The sequence below is a fragment of the Drosophila willistoni genome, assembly GCF_018902025.1.
Source record: "Drosophila willistoni isolate 14030-0811.24 chromosome 2L unlocalized genomic scaffold, UCI_dwil_1.1 Seg168, whole genome shotgun sequence".
Classification (NCBI taxonomy): Eukaryota; Metazoa; Arthropoda; class Insecta; order Diptera; family Drosophilidae; genus Drosophila; species Drosophila willistoni.
Window position 1 is genome coordinate 9,462,149 of NW_025814047.1, and position 26,124 is coordinate 9,488,272.

At 38.2% G+C, this 26,124-nt stretch overlaps 4 protein-coding genes and 1 long non-coding RNA gene across 13 annotated transcripts; 3 read left to right on the top strand and 2 right to left on the bottom strand.

Annotated features, from left to right (window-relative positions):
• Nucleotides 1–567: 567 nt before the first annotated feature.
• On the top strand, nt 568–9,671 carry LOC6652097 (PDZ domain-containing protein GIPC3). 4 transcript variants are annotated; one of them, XM_047009874.1, is made up of 2 exons: nt 568–607; nt 8,418–9,671. In XM_047009874.1, the coding sequence occupies exon 2, from the start codon at nt 8,485–8,487 to the stop codon at nt 9,541–9,543; it is 1,059 nt and encodes a 352-aa protein (XP_046865830.1). In that variant the 5' UTR covers nt 568–607; nt 8,418–8,484; the 3' UTR covers nt 9,544–9,671. The 4 variants fall into 4 exon arrangements, with proteins under 4 accessions (XP_046865830.1, XP_002074668.1, XP_023036872.1 ...); XM_002074632.4 differs by lacking the exon at nt 568–607 and adding an exon at nt 943–1,006; XM_023181104.2 differs by lacking the exon at nt 568–607 and adding an exon at nt 7,295–7,461.
• Nucleotides 946–20,808, top strand: LOC6652096 (phosphatidate phosphatase LPIN3). 5 transcript variants are annotated; one of them, XM_002074631.4, is made up of 12 exons: nt 946–1,006; nt 14,942–15,381; nt 15,446–15,660; nt 15,724–15,861; nt 15,935–17,047; nt 17,116–17,215; nt 17,401–17,529; nt 17,627–17,822; nt 17,890–18,101; nt 18,163–18,663; nt 18,726–18,829; nt 19,127–19,708. In XM_002074631.4, exons 2-12 carry the CDS (start codon nt 15,202–15,204, stop codon nt 19,446–19,448), a joined length of 3,210 nt encoding a protein of 1,069 aa, XP_002074667.2. In that variant the 5' UTR covers nt 946–1,006; nt 14,942–15,201; the 3' UTR covers nt 19,449–19,708. The 5 variants fall into 5 exon arrangements, with proteins under 5 accessions (XP_002074667.2, XP_023036868.1, XP_015032009.1 ...); XM_023181100.2 differs by lacking the exons at nt 946–1,006; nt 19,127–19,708 and adding exons at nt 12,615–12,829; nt 19,975–20,808; XM_015176523.3 differs by lacking the exon at nt 946–1,006 and adding an exon at nt 12,615–12,829.
• On the bottom strand, nt 5,015–5,575 carry LOC124459956. The gene is made up of 3 exons (XR_006953912.1): nt 5,486–5,575; nt 5,264–5,331; nt 5,015–5,124 (listed from the first exon to the last, which is right to left on the bottom strand). It is a non-coding gene; the product is annotated as an uncharacterized LOC124459956 (long non-coding RNA).
• A 1,289-nt stretch (nt 20,809–22,097) lies between the features above and the next one.
• Nucleotides 22,098–22,741, top strand: LOC6652095 (general odorant-binding protein 99a). The gene is made up of 2 exons (XM_002074630.4): nt 22,098–22,159; nt 22,223–22,741. The coding sequence occupies exons 1-2, from the start codon at nt 22,115–22,117 to the stop codon at nt 22,610–22,612; spliced, it is 435 nt and encodes a 144-aa protein (XP_002074666.1). The 5' UTR covers nt 22,098–22,114; the 3' UTR covers nt 22,613–22,741.
• Nucleotides 22,724–25,855, bottom strand: LOC6652094 (polyadenylate-binding protein 2). 2 transcript variants are annotated; one of them, XM_002074629.4, is made up of 6 exons: nt 25,670–25,854; nt 25,072–25,213; nt 24,259–24,660; nt 24,048–24,181; nt 23,907–23,977; nt 22,724–23,720 (listed from the first exon to the last, which is right to left on the bottom strand). In XM_002074629.4, the coding sequence occupies exons 2-5, from the start codon at nt 25,168–25,170 to the stop codon at nt 23,938–23,940; spliced, it is 675 nt and encodes a 224-aa protein (XP_002074665.2). In that variant the 5' UTR covers nt 25,171–25,213; nt 25,670–25,854; the 3' UTR covers nt 22,724–23,720; nt 23,907–23,937. The 2 variants fall into 2 exon arrangements, with proteins under 2 accessions (XP_002074665.2, XP_023036896.1); XM_023181128.2 differs by lacking the exon at nt 22,724–23,720 and having other exon boundaries at nt 23,907–23,980; nt 25,670–25,855.
• Between the last annotated feature and the right edge of the window lie 269 nt (nt 25,856–26,124).

The following is a 26,124-nucleotide window of genomic DNA, read 5'->3' on the forward strand; positions in this document are numbered from 1 at the left end:
AACAACCAACCCTCGACCCTTTTTCAAAATACAAGAAGCTGACTGGACACTATTTACTAGTCTCACTGGCAGTACAGACTAACACATTCCTAAAAGCACAAACATCAATAAAGAATCAGCAATCAGAACACTACTTGGTGTAACAAAACCTTAAACGAGCTTCGGGCACAGAAATTCACAAATTAAATATTAGTTGTTAACACTGCTTTATTTGTTCAATGTGGTTTTTGTAGAACAATGTATTTAACATTAGAATAGATATCTTGAATCCATTGGATCCAAAAATGATTAAACTTTCTTTCAATAGTACTTTAACGCATTCTTACTTGGATAGAAGCGCATATTGTACAAATATTTGAGGAATAGTTGGGATTGAATTCAAATTTTAAAACTGTCAAGACATTGAAGCGAAAATATTTAATGTGGCTGGGCGAAAATATTCATTTTGGCGGAGCGAAAATATTCAATTTGTCTGGGCGAATACGGCTAGGCGAATTCACAATGTGGTTGTTGTTGTTTGCATTGTTTCGCCGCTGTTGTTTTTAAATATTACGATTGAAAGACTGCGAGAAACGGCCACGGCGAGAGCGTTTTCGAAAAGTGAAAAGTAAAGAGATGGACTAAATTAATTTATTAAATTCAATGCAATTAGAATAATTAGCACTTCTGACGAATTGTTGTAATTGTAGTAGTCACATGCAAAAATTGTTAAATGTCGACAGCACTTGCCCTGGTAAAGTTAAATGTGTGTGTTTGCGTGTGTGTGTGTGTATGTGTGTAGTGTAAACTGAAACCAGTTAGTAGTGAAAAGCAAAAAGAAAGAACAAATTATTTCTTTCTCTTTCTGTGTTCGTGTGTGTGTGTGTTAACCGTAAACCTGGTCTGGTTTGTCGGGTCCGCTTTTCTTTGGCTTATTGAAAACCTACTGGTAAATTGATAGGAGCCCACGGTGGGAAAGTTGATAAGGAGCAGAAGGAAGTAATTGCTGCCCCCGGCTCTAGAGCAGGTGCGTTAAAAATCTAAACTTTCGTTAATTTGTTTCTTTAAGCTTCATTTCTTGTATGATTTACTCTCTGACTTTGTGGTGATTGGTCTCTTTTCTCAGTTTCATTTGGATTTTGATTTGCACTGACGATTTCCATTCATTTGCCTAAAGTGAAAGGTGATGACATTCATGTAACTTTAAATTTATTTTGCACACATTTTTCTTTCCGCTTTTTTTTTGGTTTTATCATTTTGTTGTTACTAAACACAGCCATTTACCATTGTTTATTAACATTTAAGCTAATGCTAATTCCGGCGAGAGTTTTTATTGATTTTCTCTACCAATTGTGTGTGTGTTATTGATCGGAGATGCGTTCGAGGGACGGCGGAGGGGAGGTCTGCCGCGGGCTGCCATCAATTTTTACGGACAAGTGTTTTATTTTTCTTCCTATTTTTGCCAAAAACCACACCCAGTCTCTTTATAACTATGTTCCCACGACCGGAAATGATTTCATATGGCATAAAAACAACCCCTAAAAACAAAAAAAGGAACGCAAGAGAAAATACGCCGAAAATAAGATGCACTTCTCATTCGTCGGGAAGCATTGCAAACCAGAATTCCCTCATGCCTTCCCTCCTAAAGAACAGTAAGAATCTGTGTTTATTCTATTAAAGTTTACAAATGTATGTATGTCTGGCGTATGGCAAATACAGCTGTTAGATAAGGATAAGCAATAGAATATCTTAAACAAACAATCAAGTAATTTAATTCCATATACGAATAAAATAAATTGTATACACAAACATTTGTATATGTGTGTGTAATGCGTAAGTCCTGCCACAATGTCAAGCTCAGTGTCAGTAGGGAGGACATTTTTCCATTTCTTTTTTGAGGTTACATCGAATCCTAAAAGAGAAAAAAACGCCGGGTGTAGGTTCTTACTGCGTCGACGCCTCACGAAAAGCACGTTTTCTTTTGAAAAAATTGATTTTCCAACATAAACACTTACCATAAGGAAAAAGTGATTACAACATTTCTTTTTGAACACCCAAACAGACCAGACTAGACCAGGCCAAGTTCAAAATAATGAAAAGTAATAAGCATAATTTTTCCATCTTATTCGCACGCATCAAAAAATGAATTTAATTAATGAGTTAGATTGTCTATGAGGCAAGTGGGTTTGTATGTGAGTGGCAAGCACGTGCTCTTCTGACCAAAAAGAAAGCAATTTGTAGGCAAATTAAATTGTTAACAAACCATGAAGTTAGTCAGCCATTAGTAAACCACAATAAAAACAAAATCTTAAGTTTTTTCCAAGTATCTAATGAGCATCAAAACCCATTCATATGAATACATAGTTACAATTAGATACGTAAATACATATGTATGTGTGTTTTTTCCTGCTCTAAGCCAAGTTTGATCGATTTGCTAGTTTAGTTCTTTTAGATGCTTCGATGCTTCTACATTTCATTTTACCATTGTTTGATTGGTCGGTTGGTTGGTTTGGTTGCTTTGAAAGCGGAAGCGACTCCATTTATGTAAATTGCTTGCGTGACATTTCAATGCGGCTATGCATATTATGCCTGAACGGGAACGGGTCGAATGGGAATACCGGGATGCGGATGTCGACCAATGGCTCCAGAGTATTCAAATGCCAGCTTTCTAGCTCCATTTAATCCACTCCATTGTTCCATTAACTGAGAGAGCATTGGATTTGTTTATGTATGTGTGTAGTTGTTGAAATCAAGTTAAATTAAAACTGTCTATAGCCACACGCTCTAACTATAGCCACACTGTCTAGCTCAGTACAGACAAAAAAACCCTACCTGATCGCAAATAAAAATGAATTTTATACAGTGAATACTCCTTTGACCGGTTTCGGTTTGGCAATTAGTCCATCAAACAGTTACTTTGTTAGGCACTGATTACTGTCTAATAATCTTCCAACTTTGTTATTTATTTAAAAAATAAACACCTGCTAGGTATCTACTGTAGATTCCACACTCTTTCACCCAACTTCTTGCCCAATAAACATTTAACATATTCTCCTGTTTGTAAACTTGGCCCAAAAATTATAGATGGTTGTGGCGCTGCTTTCGGCTTTCAGTTTTTATTGTGTTTTCTAGTTTAGTTTCCTTTTGCCCCGTGAACGCTTTAATTCGTTTGCTTAATTTGGTTTGCACACAACAAACACACACACAACACACAGGAGTTCAGCGAGGTGAAACGGTTAAATGTTTTCAAAACTGCCTCCAAGTGTGTGTGTGTTTTTTTTTTTTGGGAAGGGTTGGTAGCGGGGTGTGGGAGGGGAGAATTCATGGCATGTGTGTTCATTGTTATTTTTGGGATTCCCCCGACCACCCCACAATCCATTATGCTAACTAGTCTCTGGTGTGTGTGTTTGTGTGTGCCCCGTTTCATACAGGGTGTCTGGATCATCATCAACAACTCGAGGTTCATTGCACGCACTTTATGAGCAATGTTTTTACATTTGTTATGAACAATTCGTCTCCCCTCTCTATCCTTCTCGGCCACCGCTTTGTTGTTTCTTGCACGAGTCACGTTTTCAATGCAAATCAAATGAGAAGAGCGCGTGCGCCCACAACGAAATGAAAATGTCAGCAAATTATGACTTAATGGTAGGCGAAAACGTAAAATACAAAAACACCAATTTAAATGTTGAAAAAGCAAGAGCGATGATCTATAATAAATGTAATGCATCCAATTTAAAAAACTGTACTGAATGCACTGCTGATGTGCATTTTTAGAGAATAAATTATAGTTGTTGTGGCGAAACTGAAGTCCGAAGTAGCAGCTGTTGGACCATTTTGGACGTACCGATAAACTCATCTTTTGATTAAAGGGTATTATCGGCACATGCCTCAAATGGCCGTTATTTGGGCTTATCATGTGTGTGTGTCTGCCCCTTGAGGGGCCATTTCAATTTTCTGCTTGTCTCTCTCTCTCTCTCTCCAAATTATGATATACCGTTACACAGAGATCATACGGTTCTCCCCAACATTGGGAAAGCAGAGAATTGACCTAGTCAACATAATATGATAATCATCATGAAGATCTCGACGAATGTCGTCAGAACCAGATGTTTTGCTCAAGTTCACATGAAAAACAAAGAGAGGGAGATCGAGAGAGCAAGCTTTTGTTTTATGAAAAGCTTTTTTTTCTCTTAACTGGTCTTAAGAGAAAACTTTTGGCTTTAATACTCTTTGGTAAATGCAATATGTTTCTTCAATCTTGTTTACTCTCTGTTATTTCTTTGTTAGATATTATAAACACATAACCTTTAAGGTTTCCTTGATAAAGGTTCATTGAAAGTTTATAAATGTCAACCATTTCTATAACTTTTTGTAAACATTGGATTCCATAAGTTTCGTCAAATTTTAGTGATATCACGGTAACAATATAATTCCATTCTCAAACGATTAATGAAATGTACACACATACGTATGGGATATTATTTCAATAGTAAAGACCGATTTCATAATCACAAACAACATTCAAAGTCTATAATAGTTAATAGTAGTTTATAAATGATTACTCACCGCAAATCAGGTTTACTTACATATTAATTACCTATTCAGTTGATCTTTGCACTTAAGAATTAAATGCACTTTGGTATCGAAAAATGCAACATCAGCGATTTTTTGCGACGAGATGTGCAACCTAAATAAATCATTTATACTTAAATGCACTTAGGACCCGTATAAACAAAGTGTAAATAGTAATTGTTATTGGGTAAACAAAATAAATGTTGAAATAATTCAACATCTTTACATTACAAAGGAGCATCAGGGAAATAGGAAAAAGATCTCGTAGAGTAGTCCAGATGATATTTCCAAGAGAATCGTACTCTTCTTCTTTAAAAGAAAGGGAAATGTAAGTGATTAGACGTTTATGCCAATGATTTTATACGTAACTTTATATGACGACTTCAAAATGGATGAATAATAACCTTGATTTGTTATTCTGCTGCCGGTTCGTTTATTTATTTATTTCTTCTGAATGGGAATAACAAAAATAAAAGCTGCAAAGCGTCGCGTCGCTGTCGTCGTCGTCGTCGTCAAACGATAAGAAATCCCACACGCGTGGCTAGTGCTCCGAGTATGTAGATGAGAAGGAGCCTATCGAGGATGGGGGAAGCGTTTCTATAGTTAGTTTAGTCTATATAGTTTTGTTTTTGTATTAGTTCTTGAGCGACACACAATACAAAATACCTGCCCACTTAAAAGCAAGTGCAAATTAAGTAATTTTTTTAAATACCATTCTAGGTCTTAAATCAGTAATCAATTGTCGTAGATTATACATTTCCGGCAATCAGGAATCCATAACTAAGAGTGGTAAAAATTCCAAAAGAAACATAAAGATAGAAAAGACAATGTTAATGTAATCTAATCAATTTCCGACAGATTATTAGTAGCAATCGCTTATAATCGTCTTCAGTGTTGGTTAACACTATTAGTTTATGAATAAATAGGGTCATACTTTTCGTTAGTGTTGATTAAACTTTTGCAATCGATTCCAAAGAGCAAGCCAAAGTCGGGTTGTCAAATTTCTGCACTTGTTCCTATTGTTGTTTACCACTAAACGCAATCGAGAGCTCTTGTTGTTCTCGGGTTTGTTATTGTAAATTTGTAATTACACACGTTTTGTAATTTGACTAAAACCATGCGCAGTAAATGATTGTTGTTTTTCTTGTTGCTTATTTACCAACTAGTGAATACGTAGGGATAGACATACCCACATATACATTGATGTGGATATCTACACATGTATGAATGTATTTATGTGTGTACCCGTCCCCCGCATTTTTCTCACTGAATCTTAGTATCAACGAGCGAGCCCACAAATGCCAGCCAATGGGAGGCAAGTAAACAACCGGCAACGCGGAAATGTTTTCATATTGTTTTTCTTACAATGTTTATTTTGTTGTATTAGAAAGAAAAAAAAATTATTAAGCTTGATAATTAGGGGCATAGAAAAGTTACAGTTCTGCGACACGATCTCAATCTTAAGAAGTACCTACCTAATTGATTTTATTGAGTCTTTATTGTGTTCTCATTTCACTAAGGTGGTTAAGACCTATTATACAAAGAAATATGTATACTTACTAGAGTATTTTTTGTTATTTATTAAGGGGAATTTCGGTCAACATAGCCATAGGTTAAGAGTTAATAGAATATTGGTATTATCGCTCCTCCCATTTTTGAATTCCTTAAAATTGATTCAGTATTTCATCTGCGACTTCAGCCCAATCCTCTCATCAAGGGCCAAGTAAATTTTGTTTGTTATGTTATTTATTTCCATATTCAAAGATACTTTGTTTTTTCCACCCAAATGCTAGCCGGTTAGTTTTAGGGGGCCTGCCCTCCGTTCAACTTCCGTCCCACTGCACATACCTTCATACATATGTATTGCCACCTAAAAACTGCGTAGTTTTCATAACTTGGGTAGTAAAGAGATCGCGGGTATATTGAAATCCTGATCGCAATAGTTGAGAACGACTGATTATGTCCGTCGTCTGGTGTCTATCGAATCTTGGATGTCAGTTTCTTAAAAATATTCAACAAAAAGATTGATGCAATATTTAATATTAATACCAAATGTGTCCATGGTATCTTATAGTCGTCGCTAGATTATTATAGAATAGCAAGTTTTATATGTGAACACTTTATTCATCGTGCACGCGTTCGAATATCTGTATATAAGTATGTACATACATATACATACATACATATATATTTATACATACATAATTTCAATGCTCTCAACTATTTTGGCCTTGATTTCGTGTTGTTTCTTTTATACGCCGGGTTATCTATCTATTTGTCTATCTATTATGTTCTCTCAGCTATAGACACACAAATAGCTCGCTTCTTCGAGAGCAAATTGATTGTTGTTTTCTCATTCCCATCTACAAATATGGAAATATAACGCGACAGCAGGAGATATATGTACATACATACATATGTATTTATATACTATATATTCATTAATTGAGGGGCTCGTCTAATGCTGCTGCCTGTAACTTGTTTTCGTTTCACGATACATACTACATACAAACTTTCAGTTCAAGAACCTGTTGGAATCTCCTAAACGAATTCAGCAAACAATTTAAAAATTCAATGGGATAGGCAAACCAAGAATTCTGAAATTATAGTGGGTGAAATTTACTACGGTTGCCCTTAACCTCAGGCGGTTTAATAGAATATCGAGCAATATTCCAGACTTATTTTGAAAACTCTGCTGATAAATTGAGAAATGAAAACCTAGAATGCCTTCATCTATTTGCTTTAGCAATTTCGACAAACTCTAGAGAATTGACCCTTCAATATTTTGTATTTGTTTTAAGTATATCCAAATTGCAGTCTAGTTTTGAATTGTTGTCCATAGAAAAGAAGGGGGTTTCTTTCAAACTGCGGATTCCAGCCAAAAGAAATTAAACAGTCGCTGCATTGTGTGTATGTACAATTGAAGATAAGACCAAGATAAAAACCTCTTGCAGACGGCATTTGGCGGCGTCCTCTCTTTCTCCATGCGGGTTCATCACATCAAAGTGCACATGTCGAACGGAAGTGCATAGGGCAAGTATGAGGAGAAGAGGGGGTTGGGAGCCATTTAATGACGTCCGTCTGTTGCGTCTCGCAAATAGTAGTTGAATGGACAATTCATAAGGTTCAGTACACTTTTACCGACTACTTAAGTCGGACGGTTTGTCGGCAAAAGAAAAAACCCTAAGAGAGTGTACGCTTTTGGTTTTCATATCTTGTTCCACGTACTCCTTATCTGCCGGGACTCTGTTGTCTTATCTCGGCATTTGTCAATCTTATCGCTGGAACTGGAAATAAAAAAAAAAACCGGAGTGAAACACTGTTGGCCACATTCAATTAACGTTTTTACGCCACTTGACACGGCATTTCCTTCTTATTTGCCCACATTATCCATTACCATATTGATTATTTAACCCTAGAAATTGGTGCGTAAGGCTAGTGTGCATTAGTTGTACGAATTATAATTTAATTCAGTTATTTGTGTTGGAAAAATATTGTTGTGGTGCCTATGTTCCTAACCTCAAACTCAAGAACAGATAAGTGAGACAAGAATTGATATAAAAAATGAAATAGAGATAGATTCTAAAGCGACAAAGTGCGATAAAACGAAAAAAGAGTCGTCGTCGTCGTGTATATTATAGTCAATCGGTCGATTAGTCATGCCTTTGCCCTTGGCAAATCCATCCATATTATAAATATCATTCCGTTTTCGATTAGATAAACCTCTTGGTGAATGGGTAAATGTTGCGAGTTGTAGCTTCACTTTTGTAAATAACCTAACGGGCAAGGAACTAAACACAAACTAACAAACCCCAACCAAATCAAGCCTATTACCCAGAGCTTCAACATTTCTTCTACGCATACAGATCACAGATTCAGAGGGAGAGAAAGAGAGGGTCATTCTAGTGGACTATTCCAAGCGGCCCAATCATCATGCCACTCTTCGCCAGGAAATCCTCAAAGCAACAGAATTCGCAATCTGCAGCCAGCGACGCGGGATCCGCCGATCACTACAATAACAGCGATGTAACGATGCGAAATCGTGGCTCATTACCGCCGACGATAAGCAATAACAATAACAACAATAACAATATTGATAAATCAAAAGCTCCATTGGTCTTCCATTGCCAATTGGCTCATGGCAGTCCCACTGGGCTCATCCATGACTTCTCCAGTGTCCGCGAATTGTATCAAAAGATAGCCGAATGCTTCGACATCTCTGAAAAGGACATTCTTTTCTGCACCCTCAATTCACACAAGGTGGATATGACTCGCCTGCTAGGTGGACAGATTGGCCTGGACGACTTTATATTTGCCCATCGCAAGGGTAGACCCAAGGAAATTGAAATTATTAAATCGCAGGATGCTCTTGGCCTCACCATTACCGACAACGGGGCGGGCTATGCCTTCATAAAACGCATCAAAGAGGACTCTATTATTGACCGCATTGAGCATATCTGCGTGGGCGATCACATCGAGAAGCTAAATGGCCAGGATATGGTGGGTAAACGTCATTACGAAGTCGCCCGCATGCTAAAGGATATACCCACTGGCCAGACTTTCACACTGCGTCTAATCGAACCTGTGCGCAGTGGCTTCCAGGGCATAGGTCCCCGGAACTCATCGCGTGCCTCCGGAAGTAGCCTCGGGGGACGCAACTATGGCAGTGGCAAGGAGACGTTACGCTTCAAGGCCAATGGCAATGCTCAGATCGAGCCCAAATTCGATGAGTCCACTGTGGCGGGAATAGATGCCATTAACAATCTCCTTGAGTCGTTTATGGGCATCAATGACACCGAATTGGCCTCCCAGATATGGGACTTGGGTATTAACAAGTCCAATTCCATGGACTTTGCCGAGGCCATTGATAATTCAGATCTGGAATCTTTTGGTTTTACGGACGATTTCATTATCGAGCTATGGGGTGCTATAACCGATGCTCGCCGTAAGAATACTACAGAAACTTCACCGACCCCAGCGTCAAATAAATAGGTGATCAAGAGATGAAGATATAGATTGGGTTTCTGCATTAGTGTGCTAGCAATTTATTCGATCTGCTGTCCCTCCCTCCTCCAACCTTCCTCCACCTTAAAATAAATTCATAAAATCATTTTTATCAATTAAATTTTGATTTATTTGTAGTTATATACATATACATACATGTTTATATATGTATATATTGCCAATTAATTTGTATTTTCTTTATTAATGCATTAAAGTACGAGTAAATATTTATTTGAGAACCATACACAAAAAAAAATATACATTATTATACAATTCCAATTCGATGTATATAGTTTTTATGTTTATAATGAATAAAAATATTATTTATATTATTACAAAATTATTAGTTTTTCCTTTTAGTTTATGTGATTTGCTTTATTTGTTGTGGTAAGTTAGTCCCCCACTAAGTATGTATGTACATATATATTCATGTTTTTTGTTTCATTAATTACTGCAGTCTGCTCTGTCGAGATGAAATTCGAAAAGATTTATAGCAAAATGTTCTCAGAATGATGCACGCATGCTTCCTGTGCAGGAAAAAGATGCTTCCGTCGGAGGCTACTCTTCACGTGTCCACTGGGGTCAATGAATGTCCATATCGTATCGTAAGAGTCAGCGTAATTGAGAATTTCGTACATAATGTTTTTCCCAATCGCTGAAATTTCAAATTTCCTTGCCGCCATCGAAAATACATAAAATAAAAAAGGAAAATGTTCGAGTTTCTATAAATGTTTGACCCTCTCATCGGTGTAAATGTAATTTGTTGTTCAATCCTGTGATTGTTTGTCTTCTTGATACTCAAAACTTTTTCAACCGTTGATTCAATGGTAAAATCATTTAAATTTTTAAATTTGGTTAAGTGCCAAACATGTTGATGAAGAAGAAACTGAAAGATTGACGATTATATATTCCGACTTGACATTTATGTAAAGAAAAAATCTTTCATAAGTTGATTTCCACCTTTTGTTTTTTGCAGAAATCCCGTCAGTCCAGAATTACGTATACGTATAGTGGTCCACCAATGTTCGTAGGTTGGCGATATTTTTAATTGTCTTAATCAGGAAATAAATAATAAAGCAAAGTAAAAACCCGAAAATAGTCAAAAAATTTTGATTTTGATTGATTGATTGGATTGACTGGATCCAGGATCCGCCCCTGGCTGTAACCCCAATATACAGTTAGTTCAAGCTTCAAATTTTATTGAACAATTCTTTTCAAAAAAAACTGCCGATTTTTAATAATGATCTATAAAATATGTGGGATTATGTATAAAATCTAGTTTAGACAATATCAGAATAGAGTTTAAAGGGTATCAAACATTCGAACCGCGAACCTTCGATTGCGTTATTTATTTACTTTTTTTCTATTTTGATTCATCAAATATCTAGTATTTATGTACACATATAACAAACATATTATTTTCCCACTTGTGAACAAATTTGTAGACATTTGACGAGTAAATTTCCACAGTCATAAAAACTGAAGAATTTCGCTTTGATTTGACCATGGACACGTGCTATTCTTGGCCAAGAGGACTCATTTCTCTCATCATTCGCCATTTCCTGTCCGAAAAGACAGTGAATCAAAACAAAGCAAAACAGAACCGAAAAGAACCAACTAGACCACATCTAGACGAGTTAGTCGGTCTGCTGTAAACATAAACGGGATCTCGGCATCGCGTCACACTGACGTAGATCACGTCGTCTTACAAAAACAATTATCAAAACAAAAAAACGCTTCTGAAAATGCAATCGAAAACAGCTGACTGGCACAGTTATTAACACAACAAGTGAGTGGGAGGATGGAGATAACGACACATGCTGAGAGAGAGCCAGAGAAAGAGAGAGAGAAGGAAGAAGAGCTAAGGAGAGACCGCCGCTTGGCAACTACAAAAACAAATTACATGACTTTCCGGTTTTACAGGTTTTTCAGATAGCAATAGAAAAAACAACAACAAATCGACTGTCTATGTCAAGGTATAGAAATACCCTTTCTCCTGCGTTATGCCCAATTAATTTCAAGTACACAATCATTTTTACCTAAAAAACTGAATTATTTTGGTTTCTCGAACAAACACTTTTCAACTATCCCCAAAACGTGGCAAATGCTCTCTTTCGTTACAAGCTTCAAGACAAAAGCGATATGCCTTCATATGTATTGGCAAATATGTTAAGAGAGCGCCATTGCCTCTCTTTTTGCTATCTCTCCCTCTCTCTCTGCAGGGGCGTAGCACTTTAGGTTTAGGTTTAGGGGCTGAGGACAATTTTGTCGTCTTGTTATTTAACTACTCCAGACTTAACAGATTTTAGAATTAACGAATTTAGATGTTCAATTAATTACTTCTATTGCCTAAAATCCATTTTTAATCGTATATATGTATGTACATCTTAATTTCAAATTCCTTGCCTAAGTAACCATCAAAAGAATTTAAAAAAAGAATCTGTATTAAAAGTCCTTTGTAATTTTTTATGAAATCACGTTTAAACTGGTGTAACTCAATAGATTTAAATTTTAAAAGAAGTAGCGATTGTAACTTCGGACTTGTATCCGAACAAGAACTGCCCAGTTATCATAAGATTTTCCTCAATAGAAGCTAACTTTTGATCCGCCGATGTCAATTTAGCCTTACAATGTGGATAAGTTTAAAGCCTTTAGTTCTGCTCCTTAAAGATCTTATTGTTAGCTATTTCATTTGATATAATTTATCTATTTTGTAAGACATTTCTCAGTAAGACTACTTTTTTGGCCGACACTCTTAATGACAGCTATCTATATGTATGTCTTAGATACTTTGGGATCGGATATAGATACAAATGTACTTCTTTGTGTATATTACAGCAAGGGCACAAGATCTAAATCTTTATAATATACATATTTAGACTAAGAACCCTTATAATAAATTTTATTCATTTTTAATGGTATGTACATTGGTTGTCCCCCTCAATCTACGCCACTGCCTCGCTTACTCTCTCTAGCTAATTCAATTAGCTTTGAACGTTGTATAACTAACAAAAAAAAGAATAAACTTTTTCATGCCACACTCAGTCTTGCTAAATCACTTGAGGGAGTAACAACAAAGAAGCGGAGAAGAAAGAAACTAGTTAACCAAGAAAAACGGCAAACAAAATTGTATATTTATTTCACAGTGGAACAACAATAACGATTTCAAGTGTTTGTGAGCCAGCGGAAACAGAGTGAAACACGCAAAAGTTTCGCTAGTTTTTCCCACTTTTACTTGAAAACTCGAACAGAGACAAGAAGCGGAAAAATCAAGGTAGTGAATTCTGAAAAATTCAATTGAAAAATTTCCATTATACTCGAAATTGTGATCTTTGTGGCTGAGAGCATGTGTGTGTGTGTGTGTGTGTGTGTGTGTGCGTGTTTCTGCAGCAGCAATATTCATTTTCATTCTTGGCATTCGCCTTTGGTCGTCTGGCTGTCCCCATGGTTTTTCGGTTTGTGTTTGTTGATTTAGACTCTGGACTTTGATCGAGACAAAAAAAAAAACAAAAAACAAAAAATGCAATAAAATGCCAAAAGCACAGCAATAAAATGATGCTTAAGTTGAAATTAACCGTTCTCTGTGAGAGGTTTAGAATCAATTTAATTTGATTTGCGGGGCCTGGCAACAGCGCAACTTGTGTCAGCTGTGTAAAAATGTTGCTAAACATTTTCTGTTTCGCCCTTTGGCAACAAATCGGTTTGGTCTTTGTCTGGCGTGTTTCTTTGTTATAAGTTTTGTCATACCCTGTGTATAGTGAGTTCAATGAATCATGCCCATTCAATCGCCATCGTTAATCGAAGTGTTGTTAGGTCTTCCATTTCTACTGCAGGGTATCCTCGACGCTAAGCAAATACGATTTTTGTTTAATTGCCCCATTTCATTTCTTTGTTTCATAAGTTTTGCGCGTTTTGTTTTGCTTGGCTCATTTCGCGTAGTATTCACTATGCTCGCCAATTTCGCAGGTGAAAGTGAGGCCAGAACTGGCTCCTTTAGCCGTAACAGAGATGTATTCAAACACATGTTTACACATACATACTTACATACATACATATGTACATACATATGTATGTAGATGTGTGTGGCGTGATCTTTGGCAATGTTTCAAGTGTTTCAGTTATCAATAAATAAGTTAAGTTTCGTATTAAATATTTACTACTTGTTTCATTGTTTACAATTTGCTTATCTTTCTCGCTCAACATTTATGATTGTGTTTTTTATTTCGCTTTTCAGTTTTTGTTTTAATTTAATCATTTCACTGTTGTCTAATCGGTATATTTTTTGGAATTTCTTTTGTTTTAGTCTGGCTATGATTAAAAAGTATAGATTCCTTAAAATTTTTTTTTTTTTGCAATGTTTAGACATTGAACTTTTCCTATGTATGTATGTATATAGATTCTTGATCTAGGCTTACTTGACTTGCAAATCGTGCGTGCGCAAAGCCATCGCGTGATATTTTTCAGTGGCATGATTAATATGAGACACACAGACACACACATGAACGTACGAAAACATTTATAAACATATGTATATAAGCACAACAACTCTCAACGATAATACCTATGGCGTTTCTATATTGTTTATCACACAAACAACTGTAAAGAAGACCACTAAAAGCGGTTAACCAATGTCCATGTGTATTTCTTGATAAGCATTTTATCACACTTTATTTGCTGATAGAGACTCATAAATAGTTTGCAAGATATTCCCCAGAATTGGCATTTGCCATATGATACGGAAGTCTCAACACCTTATAACCAATAAACTAAAGTTACCAATATCATTCACAGAACTTGGCAATCACACATGTGTATTTGTTACGTTCCCGATAAAACCAGATGTTTTCAGATTATCGCTTCCATTGCACATTAGTTACTTACTGGCTAAACGGGATATATACATATATCCATTAACTTCTAGGAACAAAATTCATTGACGACCAACTAAATAAATATATGAAACTGCAAAGGTCATAATTAAAATGTAACCTTTGATTCTTAAATCTATTCAAGGGTATCTTAAAGCCGTATTGTTTCAAGATTTTTCTCCCATTGTGTTGATTAGCAACATGTTGCTAGCTTTCCTCAAATGCCCAAATCGTCTCACCTTGACTTTGAATTCGAAATCTATGTAAAATTTGAAGCAAATCTTTAAATATCGTTCACCAGGTATTGTTCTGGTTGGCTCTGTCATCTATTTATTTGTCTAGCAGCTGCACTTAATTAGCATTGAGGACGAATTCTTTTTTTGGTCTTAGCAACATGTAGAATTCTCTATGACCATAATATACATATATGTTAGTCATATTTATATAGATACATATGAATGTATGTACATACATATATACATCATGTACAATCTACATTTCACTCTTACCTTTTGCAGTTGCCAATAATTGCTGGGTCCAAAGGTGGGCAAACCCGAGAGAGAGAGCTGTGCTGTTTCCTTCATCAATAAGCGGCGGTGGCCTATTATAAATGTTTATAATGGCCGTCATATAACTAACTGTAGGTGATACACAGCATTACGCGATAAGACAAGCGTAGTAAAGAGCGAGAGAGAGAGAGGGAGACCTCAAATAGAACCAACTCAGGATTATTCATCGAAAGAATTTAACACACATTTAATCACAACACACCTACGAGATGAATCGTCTAGTGAGAGCTTTTAGCAATTTTCGGGACTTTTACAACGACATCAATGCGGCGACCTTGACGGGTGCCATTGACGTCATTGCTGTTGAGCAGGAAGATGGAGAATTTCAGTGCTCACCCTTCCACGTCCGGTTTGGCAAACTGGGAGTGTTGCGGAGTCGCGAGAAGGTGGTAAGTATAGACTAAACTGATCCTCAACCGAATGGGATACAAATTTCTCTCTGGCCCCGATCAGGTGGACATTGAAATCAATGGAGTGCCAGTAGACATACAAATGAAACTTGGCGATTCCGGCGAAGCATTCTTCGTCGAGGAATACCCTGAGGATGACGACGAAGAGTTGCCCGAGAATCTGGCCACTTCGCCCATACCAAAGAGTTTCCTTCAGTCACTGGAGCACAAGGCCAATGACACTCTAGAGGACATTAGCGGAGTTACCGCCGATAACAAGTGAGTGAAGATTTCGACAAATTTCAATGGCTAGTTTCATTTTATTTCATTTCATTTTCTTAGAAATGCTAGCGAAGAGTTGCAAATACCATTGCCTTTGCCACGTCGCAACTCCATAGACTTCTCCAAAGAGGAGCCTAAAGAGACAGTCGCCGAAGGTGTCAAATTCGAGAATCAAGTTTCGGATTACACACAGCGCAGGTAGTAGTTAATCTCCACCATGTTTAGCCACAGTAATTAACTTTGTGTTTTTCTTTTTGTTTGTTTGTTGCAGACACACTGACAACACTTTGGAGCGACGTAATCTCAGTGAGAAAATCAAGGAATTCACAACACAGAAAATACGTCAAGAGTGGGCCGAACATGAAGAACTCTTTCAGGGTGAAAAGAAGCCCATTGAGAAGGGAGAGAATCAAGTGGAAGAGCTGAAACCAGAGACACAGCCTGAAGCCGAGGCGTTTGCTCGACCTGCAGAAGTTGTAGTCCCCGCTCCCGCCATCGCCAATGTCCAAACCCCGATCAGCGAGCCACCCAAGGATGAGTCAAAAAGCAAAACCAAGAAGCGGCGCAAGAAGTCACAAATGAAGAAGAAAAATTCCCAGCGCAAAACCTCTTCGAGTAGTTCGGTGGGCAGCACCGGAGGAGGTGATACTGGAGACAATATCTCCATAAACTCTGTACCCGTGGCCAACATTGATGAGGGCGATGTTCCAGCGTCCATCACCACTCCGATCTCCAACGCCACCAATTCCTCATCCAACGATGAGCAACCCTCGGCCCCTCTACTGACGGCCCACACCGGCGATGACAGCCCCATAACTCCCAATCCCGCCTCGCAGCGCATCGATCTGGACATTCATTTCTTTAGCGATACGGAGATCACCACTCCAGTGGGCGGAAGTTCGAGCGGATTGGGACGAGGTGGTGCCGGACGCCCCTCAACACCCATACAAAGCGACAGCGAACTAGAGACCACAATGAGAGACAAACGTCATGCGGGCGATGATGAAAAGGCGGCATCCTGGAAATGGGGCGAGCTGCCGACCCCAACCCAGGTTGCGGAGGCCACGGCAATCGAACGACAGTCGATGCTAAGCAACGTCTTTAGCTTCATGAAGAAGGCGAATCGCATACGCAAGGAAGTCAACGAGTCTGGAGACATTTACCTGTCCGATCTGGATGCTGGCAGCTTGGATCCAGAAATGGCAGCTCTCTACTTTCCTAGTCCAAAGACCACTAAGGCGGAAGTTCTGGTGCCAGCAACTGTGGAAGAGGATCGGGAGAGCGGGAACGGTACAAGTCTGCCGCACTCGCCCAGCTCGCTGGAGGAAAACCAGAAGAGCATTGACTCTGACTTTGATGAAAGCAAACAGCAGAGAGATAACAAGTAGGTAGCCATTTACCTTGATACCTGCGGGTACCTTCTAATAGTAAAGCTGTGTCCATTTCGTGTAGGTATCTGGACTTTGTGGCCATGTCCATGTGCGGCATGCCAGAGAATGGTTCTCTGCCCACGCACGAGGATTTCGATCGTCATTTGATCAGCTATCCCGATGTAAGTATTAAAAGCTTGAGCCAAGCGATGTGTATGTGTATTGTTTCTTGTGCACTTCACTGCATCGCGCCGCTGCACTGCATCTAGTTAAAGTTAACCTAAATGAAACCCATTTTCTTAAACTCATTTGCCTGCTGATCGCCTGCATTACCACTCTTCTTGCCTGATCCATCGCCTGAACGCAGGTGTGCAAGAATCCCAATTTGTTCACATCGCCAAATCTAGTCGTACGTCTAAATGGCAAATATTACACGTGGATGGCTGCATGTCCCATTGTCATGACAATGATAACTTTCCAAAAGCCACTAACCGATGTAAGTGACCCATTCTGCCTTCTATTCTATTCTTTGTGTGCCAACGTTCCTTCCGAAGCCTCTGAATCGCTAATCAAGTCATATTTCTATACTCCAGGAAGCTATAGAGCAGCTAATGTCACCGAATCTGGAGTCCATTAAATTGTCATCTAATGGCGATAAGCACGAGGAGATAGCAGCCCAGCCTGACAATGAGGGTCAACCTAGACGTTCCTGGTGGAGCTGGCGGCGCTCACAAGATGCTGTGCCCATTCATAGTCATCCCAATGCCCCAATCGGCAAAGAAGACAAGGGTAAACATTTCGCTGAGAACTCTCAACTCTGTCCAGTTGATAATGAAATTCTTCAATTTTTATCCAGATGGTGATCAGTTGGCAGTGGCCACACAGACCTCTCGACCCAATTCACCGGATATCAGCGATCGTACCGCCAGCAAGAGCGACTCTCTGGCCAATCCGGAGAATACTTCGGCATTGGTGGATAATCTAGAAGAACTCACCATGGCCTCCAACAAAAGTGATGAGCCCAAAGAGCGCTACAGGAAATCGTTGCGTCTCAGCTCGTCGGCAATTGTAGGTTTCCTTGGAGTGCGGCAGGCCATGAACCAGATTCATTTTCCTTGATTCATTGCAGAAAAAACTAAATCTGAAGGAGGGCATGAATGAAATTGAATTTAGCGTGACGACTGCCTATCAGGGAACCACGCGATGTAAATGCTATCTCTTCCGCTGGAAGCACAATGACAAGATTGTGATCTCCGACATTGATGGCACCATCACCAAGTCCGATGTATTGGGTCACATATTGCCCATGGTGGGCAAGGATTGGGCACAATTGGGGGTGGCTCAGCTGTTTTCGAAAATTGAGCAGAACGGCTATAAATTGCTCTATCTGTCGGCCCGTGCCATTGGCCAGTCACGCGTGACTCGCGAATATTTACGATCTATACGTCAGGGTAATGTCATGTTGCCCGACGGTCCCCTCCTATTGAATCCCACATCATTGATATCGGCATTCCATCGCGAAGTGATTGAGAAGAAGCCAGAACAATTTAAAATTGCCTGCCTCTCGGACATTAGGGATCTATTTCCAAGCAAGGAGCCCTTCTATGCGGGCTATGGCAATCGCATCAATGTGAGATTAACTCTTGCTTCACTTTTCAGAGAGATTTATTAATTGTGTGTTACTCTTTGCAGGATGTTTGGGCCTACCGTGCCGTGGGAATACCCATTATGCGGATCTTTACCATCAATACCAAGGGTGAACTGAAGCATGAACTTACCCAAACATTCCAGTCCTCGTAAGTAGCACATGTTATTGACTTTTAGTGTATGGATGTATGCCTATCCTCGATCTGGTCCCGGTGTTTTCATATAAACTTTACCCTCCCACCTCATGTCACTCATGCCATATTGGTGAAATTCAGAGACCACAAAGAAAAAAAAAAAACGTATTAACTCCATCATGTAACGCTGCTAGGTGTTTAATGTATGTTAGGTCTTAAGTGTATCACTCTCTGCACCTAATCAATCAATTCAATAATCGAACGATTCGATGATATCAATCTAAGCATTTTGATTGTCAAATTTATACACAGTGGCTACATCAATCAGTCGCTCGAAGTGGACGAATACTTTCCACTGCTCACCCATCACGATGAGTACGAGTATCGCACGGATATATTCGATGATGAGGAATTAGAGGATGAGCTGCAGTTCAGCGACGATTACGACATCGACAATGGCAATGATGCTGGCGACGTTGAGGATTTCGATGATGATATTGATGATGATGATGGCATTCAAAGCGACGCCGGCGGTGACGATGGTCTCATAATGCGCCGCGTGTCTGCCAAAAACGAAGTGCTATTGGTCAATAGGGATAATTGGCTTGACCACGTTCCTATATGTAGAGACTAAGCGGGGTACTCGCATGGTTGTTCTAACAATCTGCTCGAGCCTGAATTGTGATAAGATTTTTGATAAGAGAAGAAGAGAGAAAGATTAGCTTTTTGTCTGTTTGTATATTTAAAGTAAGTGTTTTACACCGCGTGCCAAGACCAAGTCTTTTGAATTATGGAAAGTATTCTACATGTTTTTTAGTCTGTAAGAGAAGAAAAGTGAACCAGCGTTACTCCAAGTACCTATTGATAAGAGGCGTAATAAACATTATGCATTAATTTCTTTCCCAACATTGGTTGGGAGAATGTTTTTATTATTCAGTGCGGCTTGAAGCATGTGACATGAGATGGGGCTTATATAAAAATCTGGGGCCTACATTGAGGCGCTTGGCCCCTAAACGGAGCTAAAGCAGCATAAAGCATACCCTTAGGCTGGCACCTGTTGTGCTCGAGTCCAGCTTCTGCTACCTAATGTTTACTGCATATAGACCAGGCGCATATCTAAACCTCAAACGTTTGTCCTCGTTTTCTAATCTTTTTTTTAGGTATTGCAGCATGACCTATATAGTGGATCAACTATTTCCCCCTGTAAAGCATAATGAAGCTAATGTGGAATTTTCCAACTTCAATTATTGGCGAGATCCTATACCCGACTTGGATATACCTGAACTCGAGACGGAATTGGTGCCTCCTAGCAACAAAATTGAAATAGCCACTCTTCGACCCATTCCAGAGAAGTGAACTTGAGGCAGTAGAAGTAGCAGCAGCAGCAGCAGGAAAATGGAAATAATAAGAGGACGACCAGAGTTACTTAGCCCTATGCAAATACACTACTTATAAAGCATTATCCAAAAGGCATACACACATATGTACATGTGTGTAGACATTGTAGGATATATATCCTAGAAACAGCATAAGAATACAGTTCGCTTCAGGCTTTTCTTTGCACACACACTCTCTATCCAATTGAGCTTACAAGAAAGAAAAGGAAAAACGCCTATGTGTATGTTGCAAGCAATTAATTTAATCATTATTAGAATTACAGTTAGACCCACAATTTATGAAATTTTTAGTTCAATTGGGTAATCAAAAATATTATTACACACACACATATATATATATATATATATAAACTGATACTATATTGAATTATTTTTTTACTTATAATTTTTATAGTTCCTTTCGCTTTATTATGTTGATTGAAGATTAATAAAATTAATTTTTGGATGTTGGCTTGTGATTTATGAAAAATACTTTTATTTATTCGTGATTAAATTTAAATTAATTAATTAAAGACAAAATTGTATTACTTATACACTACACATACATACATATATATTCGATGAAATATAAATGAAATGCTTAATCATCTTGTCTAAGTTTTCTGTTTCAATTTGCACCGGATCCAATGACTTAAAGGGAATTGACTGCGTATGCAAGACTAAACAAAACCGTATTTCCAATTAAAAATGGAGTCAGTCATCGCGTCGGTATCATTTTCCATGAACAGAATTCAGTTCAGTTTCTAAACACAAAATTATATGTAAGATTCTTTACCCATGCTCTTTGGCAAAGGCTATCTTGCTAATTCCTTACACTTAGGTATGTCTTTATATTGCAAACCAATGTTTTCATACAAACTAAATGCTTTACCATATGTATATCTGGATCTGACTGGTATCAGCGGCTCGAGAGAGTATAGAACGACAGCTTAAAATCAAGATGCAATGGAAAATTGCATTGATTGCTGACTGCCCTACCCGTCTAATTATGATCAAATGGTTGACATATGCATGAGCTTACTTATGATGACGATGATGAGAATAAATTTTATTTGTCAGCGTAATTTTTGCAAATTCATTTAATGCTCATTTAAAGCAGAGCATTGCATGCCCAGATCCAGAATCAGAAGCACCATTATATTGGCATACAAAAGAGACCCCTTAAACAGCAGCAAACAACGACGATGAGGGACTTATTTAAATGACCACAAACAGACGTGTAGATACTTCTAAAAGCCAGGGGCTTACTGTGCACATAATTTTGAGAAGGGTTTCCGAACAGATCTCTCAAATGTAGCAGAGATCTAAGCAGCTTTGATTCTTTTCAAATGTGAACGGCAATGGATTTTCTACTCAATTGAGACCCATTGAAGAACTACGCCCATGTTCAAACAACATATTTATGTTCAGTAGTTTTCCATTTGGATAGCCTTTTGTTGATTGTCCAGTCCAACAGATTTAGCTGATTATGATGAAATGATTATCATGAGATGATGGGGTCAAGTTTTAAATAAATCAGCTGATTCTTGTAACAAGATTGAATAATATACTAATTCACTCTAAACACTTCTTTGAAAGGACTATGAGCTAGTCCGGTAATTATATCTAGTATGAACCAGCGAAATCTCTTGCAGAGAATATTACTTGCCTCTCCTCCTCCCACAAAATGTAATTTAAATTAAATCTAGAGAACCAGGGGTCCATGTGGTGCGGGGTTCGAGTCGAACTCAATTGAGCGCCACTCAAATTTGACTGACTTTGAGTGGCCCACGCATCAAAAAGGTATAAAAGCGGCAACCGCCGACTGACAATCAACAGTTCTCTCTGGTAAAGCAAGTCCAGTTCAAGTCTAACGACCATTCTTAAGTCTCATTCAAAAACGAAAACAAAAAATCCTGAAAACATGAAGAACGGTGTTGCTATTTTGCTGTGTGCCCTGATTGGTCTGGTAAGCTAATGGGATATTCTTTCACATGGATCAAATTCGTTTATATCCCTATTTTCGTTGTAGGCCTCTGCTGCCGATTACAAACTACGCACTGCCGAGGATCTGCAGAAGACGCGCAAGGAATGCGGAGAAGCCAACAAAGTGACTGAGGCACTGGTGGCCAAATACAAGGTCTTCGAGTATCCCGAAGATGATATCACACGCAACTACATCAAATGCATCTTTAACAAATTCGACCTATTCGAGGACACAAAAGGATTCAAGGTCGATAACTTGGTTGCCCAGCTGGGACAAGGCAAGGAGGATAAGGCCGCTTTGAAGGTCGATATCGAGAAGTGCGCCGATAAAAATGAACAGAAGTCGCCAGCCAATGTCTGGGCTTTCCGTGGCTTCAAGTGTTTCCTTAGCAAGAACTTGCCCCTGGTCCAGGCTGCCGTCCAAAAGAAGAACTAAACGATGTCCAACTGAAAGGAGGAAGAATCAGTAAAGGAAGAAGAAAGGAACGCAACAAGCCATTCGAACACATGCAAAGAAACCTTTGAATTTAAATAAAAAATCGTATAATAGTGAGCTTGAAACAAATGCTTCTTTTTCTTAGTCGACTTTATTTTGTTTTTTTTTTCGTTTGTTAATCTTTATCCGAACTAACATATATATATAGACATGACTTATGTAATGAAATCGGTACTGTAATCCGTCTTGCTATGCCTGTCATCTCTGCTGTATTTGATTTGATGTTGATGACCTTCTTAAATCATGGATCCCGCGCTTCCGCCTCCGATAATTCGATTTCGATTCCCATTTCCCGCCCGCAAAGGAAAGGCAAAGAGAACTTGTTTCAAATGTGTTTTTCATATATTTCGGTCTTCTTTTTACTTTCTTTCACTTTTTTTGTTGTTTGTTTTTTTTTTTTTAGTTTTTCGGTAAAATTGAATTTCTTTTTCTGCATATATTTTTTCGTATATATAATTTAGCTGTACTTTTTTTAAGATATCATAATGCTCTTTTGTCTACTTTGTTTATCTTTTTCTTCTTTTTTCACAAATTTTGATCATTTGTTTTTTTTTTTCATTTTAATTTTTTCATCCATCGCTTTTATTCTTTTTCTTTGCCATCTTGTGGAAAGTCTCTTCTCTGTTCTTTTTTATTCTTTTCTTTCTCCATTTCCATTTTATTTTTTTTATTTTTGTTTTTTTTTTAAACAGATTTATACATATGTTTATGTAATTTTTTTTTTTTTAGAGAAAACTTAAAAAGTGTGAAAAGAGGGGTGTTTGGTGTTTTTGGGTGCTTCAAAAAACATTATAGCCAAGTTCAAGGGGTAATTTTTTCCATGTTGATTATTTTTTCTTTTTTTTATGTATTTTTCTGTTTTTTTTTTTGTTAATTATTTTTTTTGCTCTTGTTTCGTTGTTGCATTTCATGTATGAACTTTTATTTATTTTTTCCTGGCATTTTTTCATCTATTTTCTTTTCTTCTTTTGTTTTTTTTTTTATTTTGTATTATAAAGAAGTTTTGGCAATAAAATAATGTTTTTTGAAATAATATTTGTAAAAAAATCTGAAATCAAATATTGATTGGATTAAAGAAATGTGTTGAGCTAACGAAAATCAAAGGGAAAGAAAGATGTTTAGTATATATATATGACTTCCTTCATACATGATATTTAGTATATAAAGTATATTATATACATATATGTATAGAATCCCAGCCGTAAGGAGTATCAGTCTGTTTGAGTAAACTTACCTTACTAAAAATGGGTTTTAAAAAACAATAATCAATAGGGCGCATAGTAATTGGCACGTCCACGGTAACCTCTTCTGAAACGAAAGACAGACCAGAATTAGCGCATATCAGAGAAGGAAGCGAGGATTGTCTCCCACTTACATTGCTCGTCGTGCACCCCGGAAGGTGGAATGACAACAGGCGCGAGACACACGGGCACCTCGTCCTCGGAAACTGCCACGAGCAAATCGATTTGTGGTGGAGAGTCCTGGGCGGTTTGTGCGTTTGGACATGACCTAAAGGACGAGAGATAAAAATTGCAACACAAATACATGATGAGCTTCTATTTAGTAATATATGTATATACTCTTACCTTGATTTGACGACCTCTGAACAACGTCTCGTTCATGGCCAAAGCTGTCTCAACGTACTCCTTTGAGCCGAATTCAATGTATGCAAACCCTTTGGGATGCCCATCAGCCTTGTTGCACAGTATGGTGACGCGATTGATTGTGCCACAGCCATGGAAATGTGCTTCGAGCTCCTCGGCTGACGCTCCATAGTCTACATTGCCAACGTAAACCGACCGTGTGTCAATTTCCTGTTTCTCTTCAAGTGAAAGCGGCACTGTGGCAAGGCCTGTCGTAGAGCCGCCGGCCATTTGTTTGTCCACCTCTGATTGCATTTGTTTGATTTTTTCTGCCTCTTCCTCCATTTCTTTAACGCGTGCCTTTATGGCCTCCAGTTCAGGATCGATTTGCATGCTGCCCTCCTCCTTTTTAGTAAGAGATTTACCAATATAAGTAAGCTTATTAATAGTGATTTTTGCAAACGCCCAAGAGAAAAAACTTTGGCAGACAAAGGAAACGACGCTAAAATGCTTTGAAAAACTATGTGGCAGCACGCCAAGAATACCGGAAAAAACCCATGTGGCAGCTCTGCGCGCCCTAAAAAGCCAGGCGGCAGCACAGAGTGTCCAAAACGCAAAACGGGCGGGGGCCGCGGGGGAGCAAATCCCGAAGCTCAAGAATCCAGCCGCCACAATTGGGCCGAAAGCACAAGGCAAGCGGAGTTTCTCGGTGCTTGCGGGGAGGCCGGGTAGTGGGAACAAGAAACGATGTTGCCATTGCAATAAAAAAAATGGAAAGGCAACTTGTTTTGGCTTATACATACGGATGTATCTTACCTCGACTTCATTGGTAATTTCAGTCTCCTGCTCGCCGTTTGTCTCCTCCAGCGACTCCAACAGCTGATCCTCATTCAAAGTAATATCTTCATCGGCCATTGTGTGTGATTGTGCCTTTTATTATTGTTTGGTTAACTCTAAACTAGAAGCAGATAGAGCAACGCAGTGGAAACGTTGGTTAGAAGATGGTAGCAACTAAATGTTGATTAAAAATCAATAACTCGCAGCACAAGCAAAATACGATTTAGTCTTTTGTTGCCCAGATACCAATTTTATTTTTGGGAAAAATACAACAAAAAACTCGGTGACGTTTCTGCCTAGAGATGTGCGTTTTACACTCGCTCAAAAGAAAATGGCTGCTCCAGGAATAAGCAACTGAATATGTACACAAGTGACTAGTTGGTTGTCGCCGTGACATAAGTAAATACTAATATATTTAGTCACAGACAAGTGCATCTAGAAAGCCATTTAATGGCTGTCTAATGGCTTAATTTGCTTTTTTGTTTAACTGTAGATAAGTAACCGTTTAATACTGCAATTGTTAGTCACAGTGGCCAGCCACGCAGTCAGAGGTTACACGATTTTGCACTTCATATACCTTTTCTTAGATTGCGATTTCCTTGTTAAGGTGTAGTTGAACGTTATGAAAATTTCAATTATGTCCACTTCTCACTATGTTAAACGCACTTTGTTTTAATTTAAAAAGCTAATATTTACAGATAATACGACACGCGCACGTACATACTTTTTTTTTACCACCGAAAACGAATTCTCTTCGTTAGAAATGACACTAAAGTTGGGCGTGTAATCGATATGCTATCGATAGTTTTGATATATAAGATATCGGAAATAAAGTATTTTCATTTAATTAAAATAAAATATCTTCTGTTTTCTTTTCATATTAATGCATCAATATTTGACTCTGCATAGTCAGAAGAATTTAAGGAAATAGGTGAGTATTCACCAAACTACGAATATATTCATAAGAATAATTTTTATACCATCAATAACACGCAGTCCAAAAACTGTCATCAACAGGGAGAAAGGATTGCT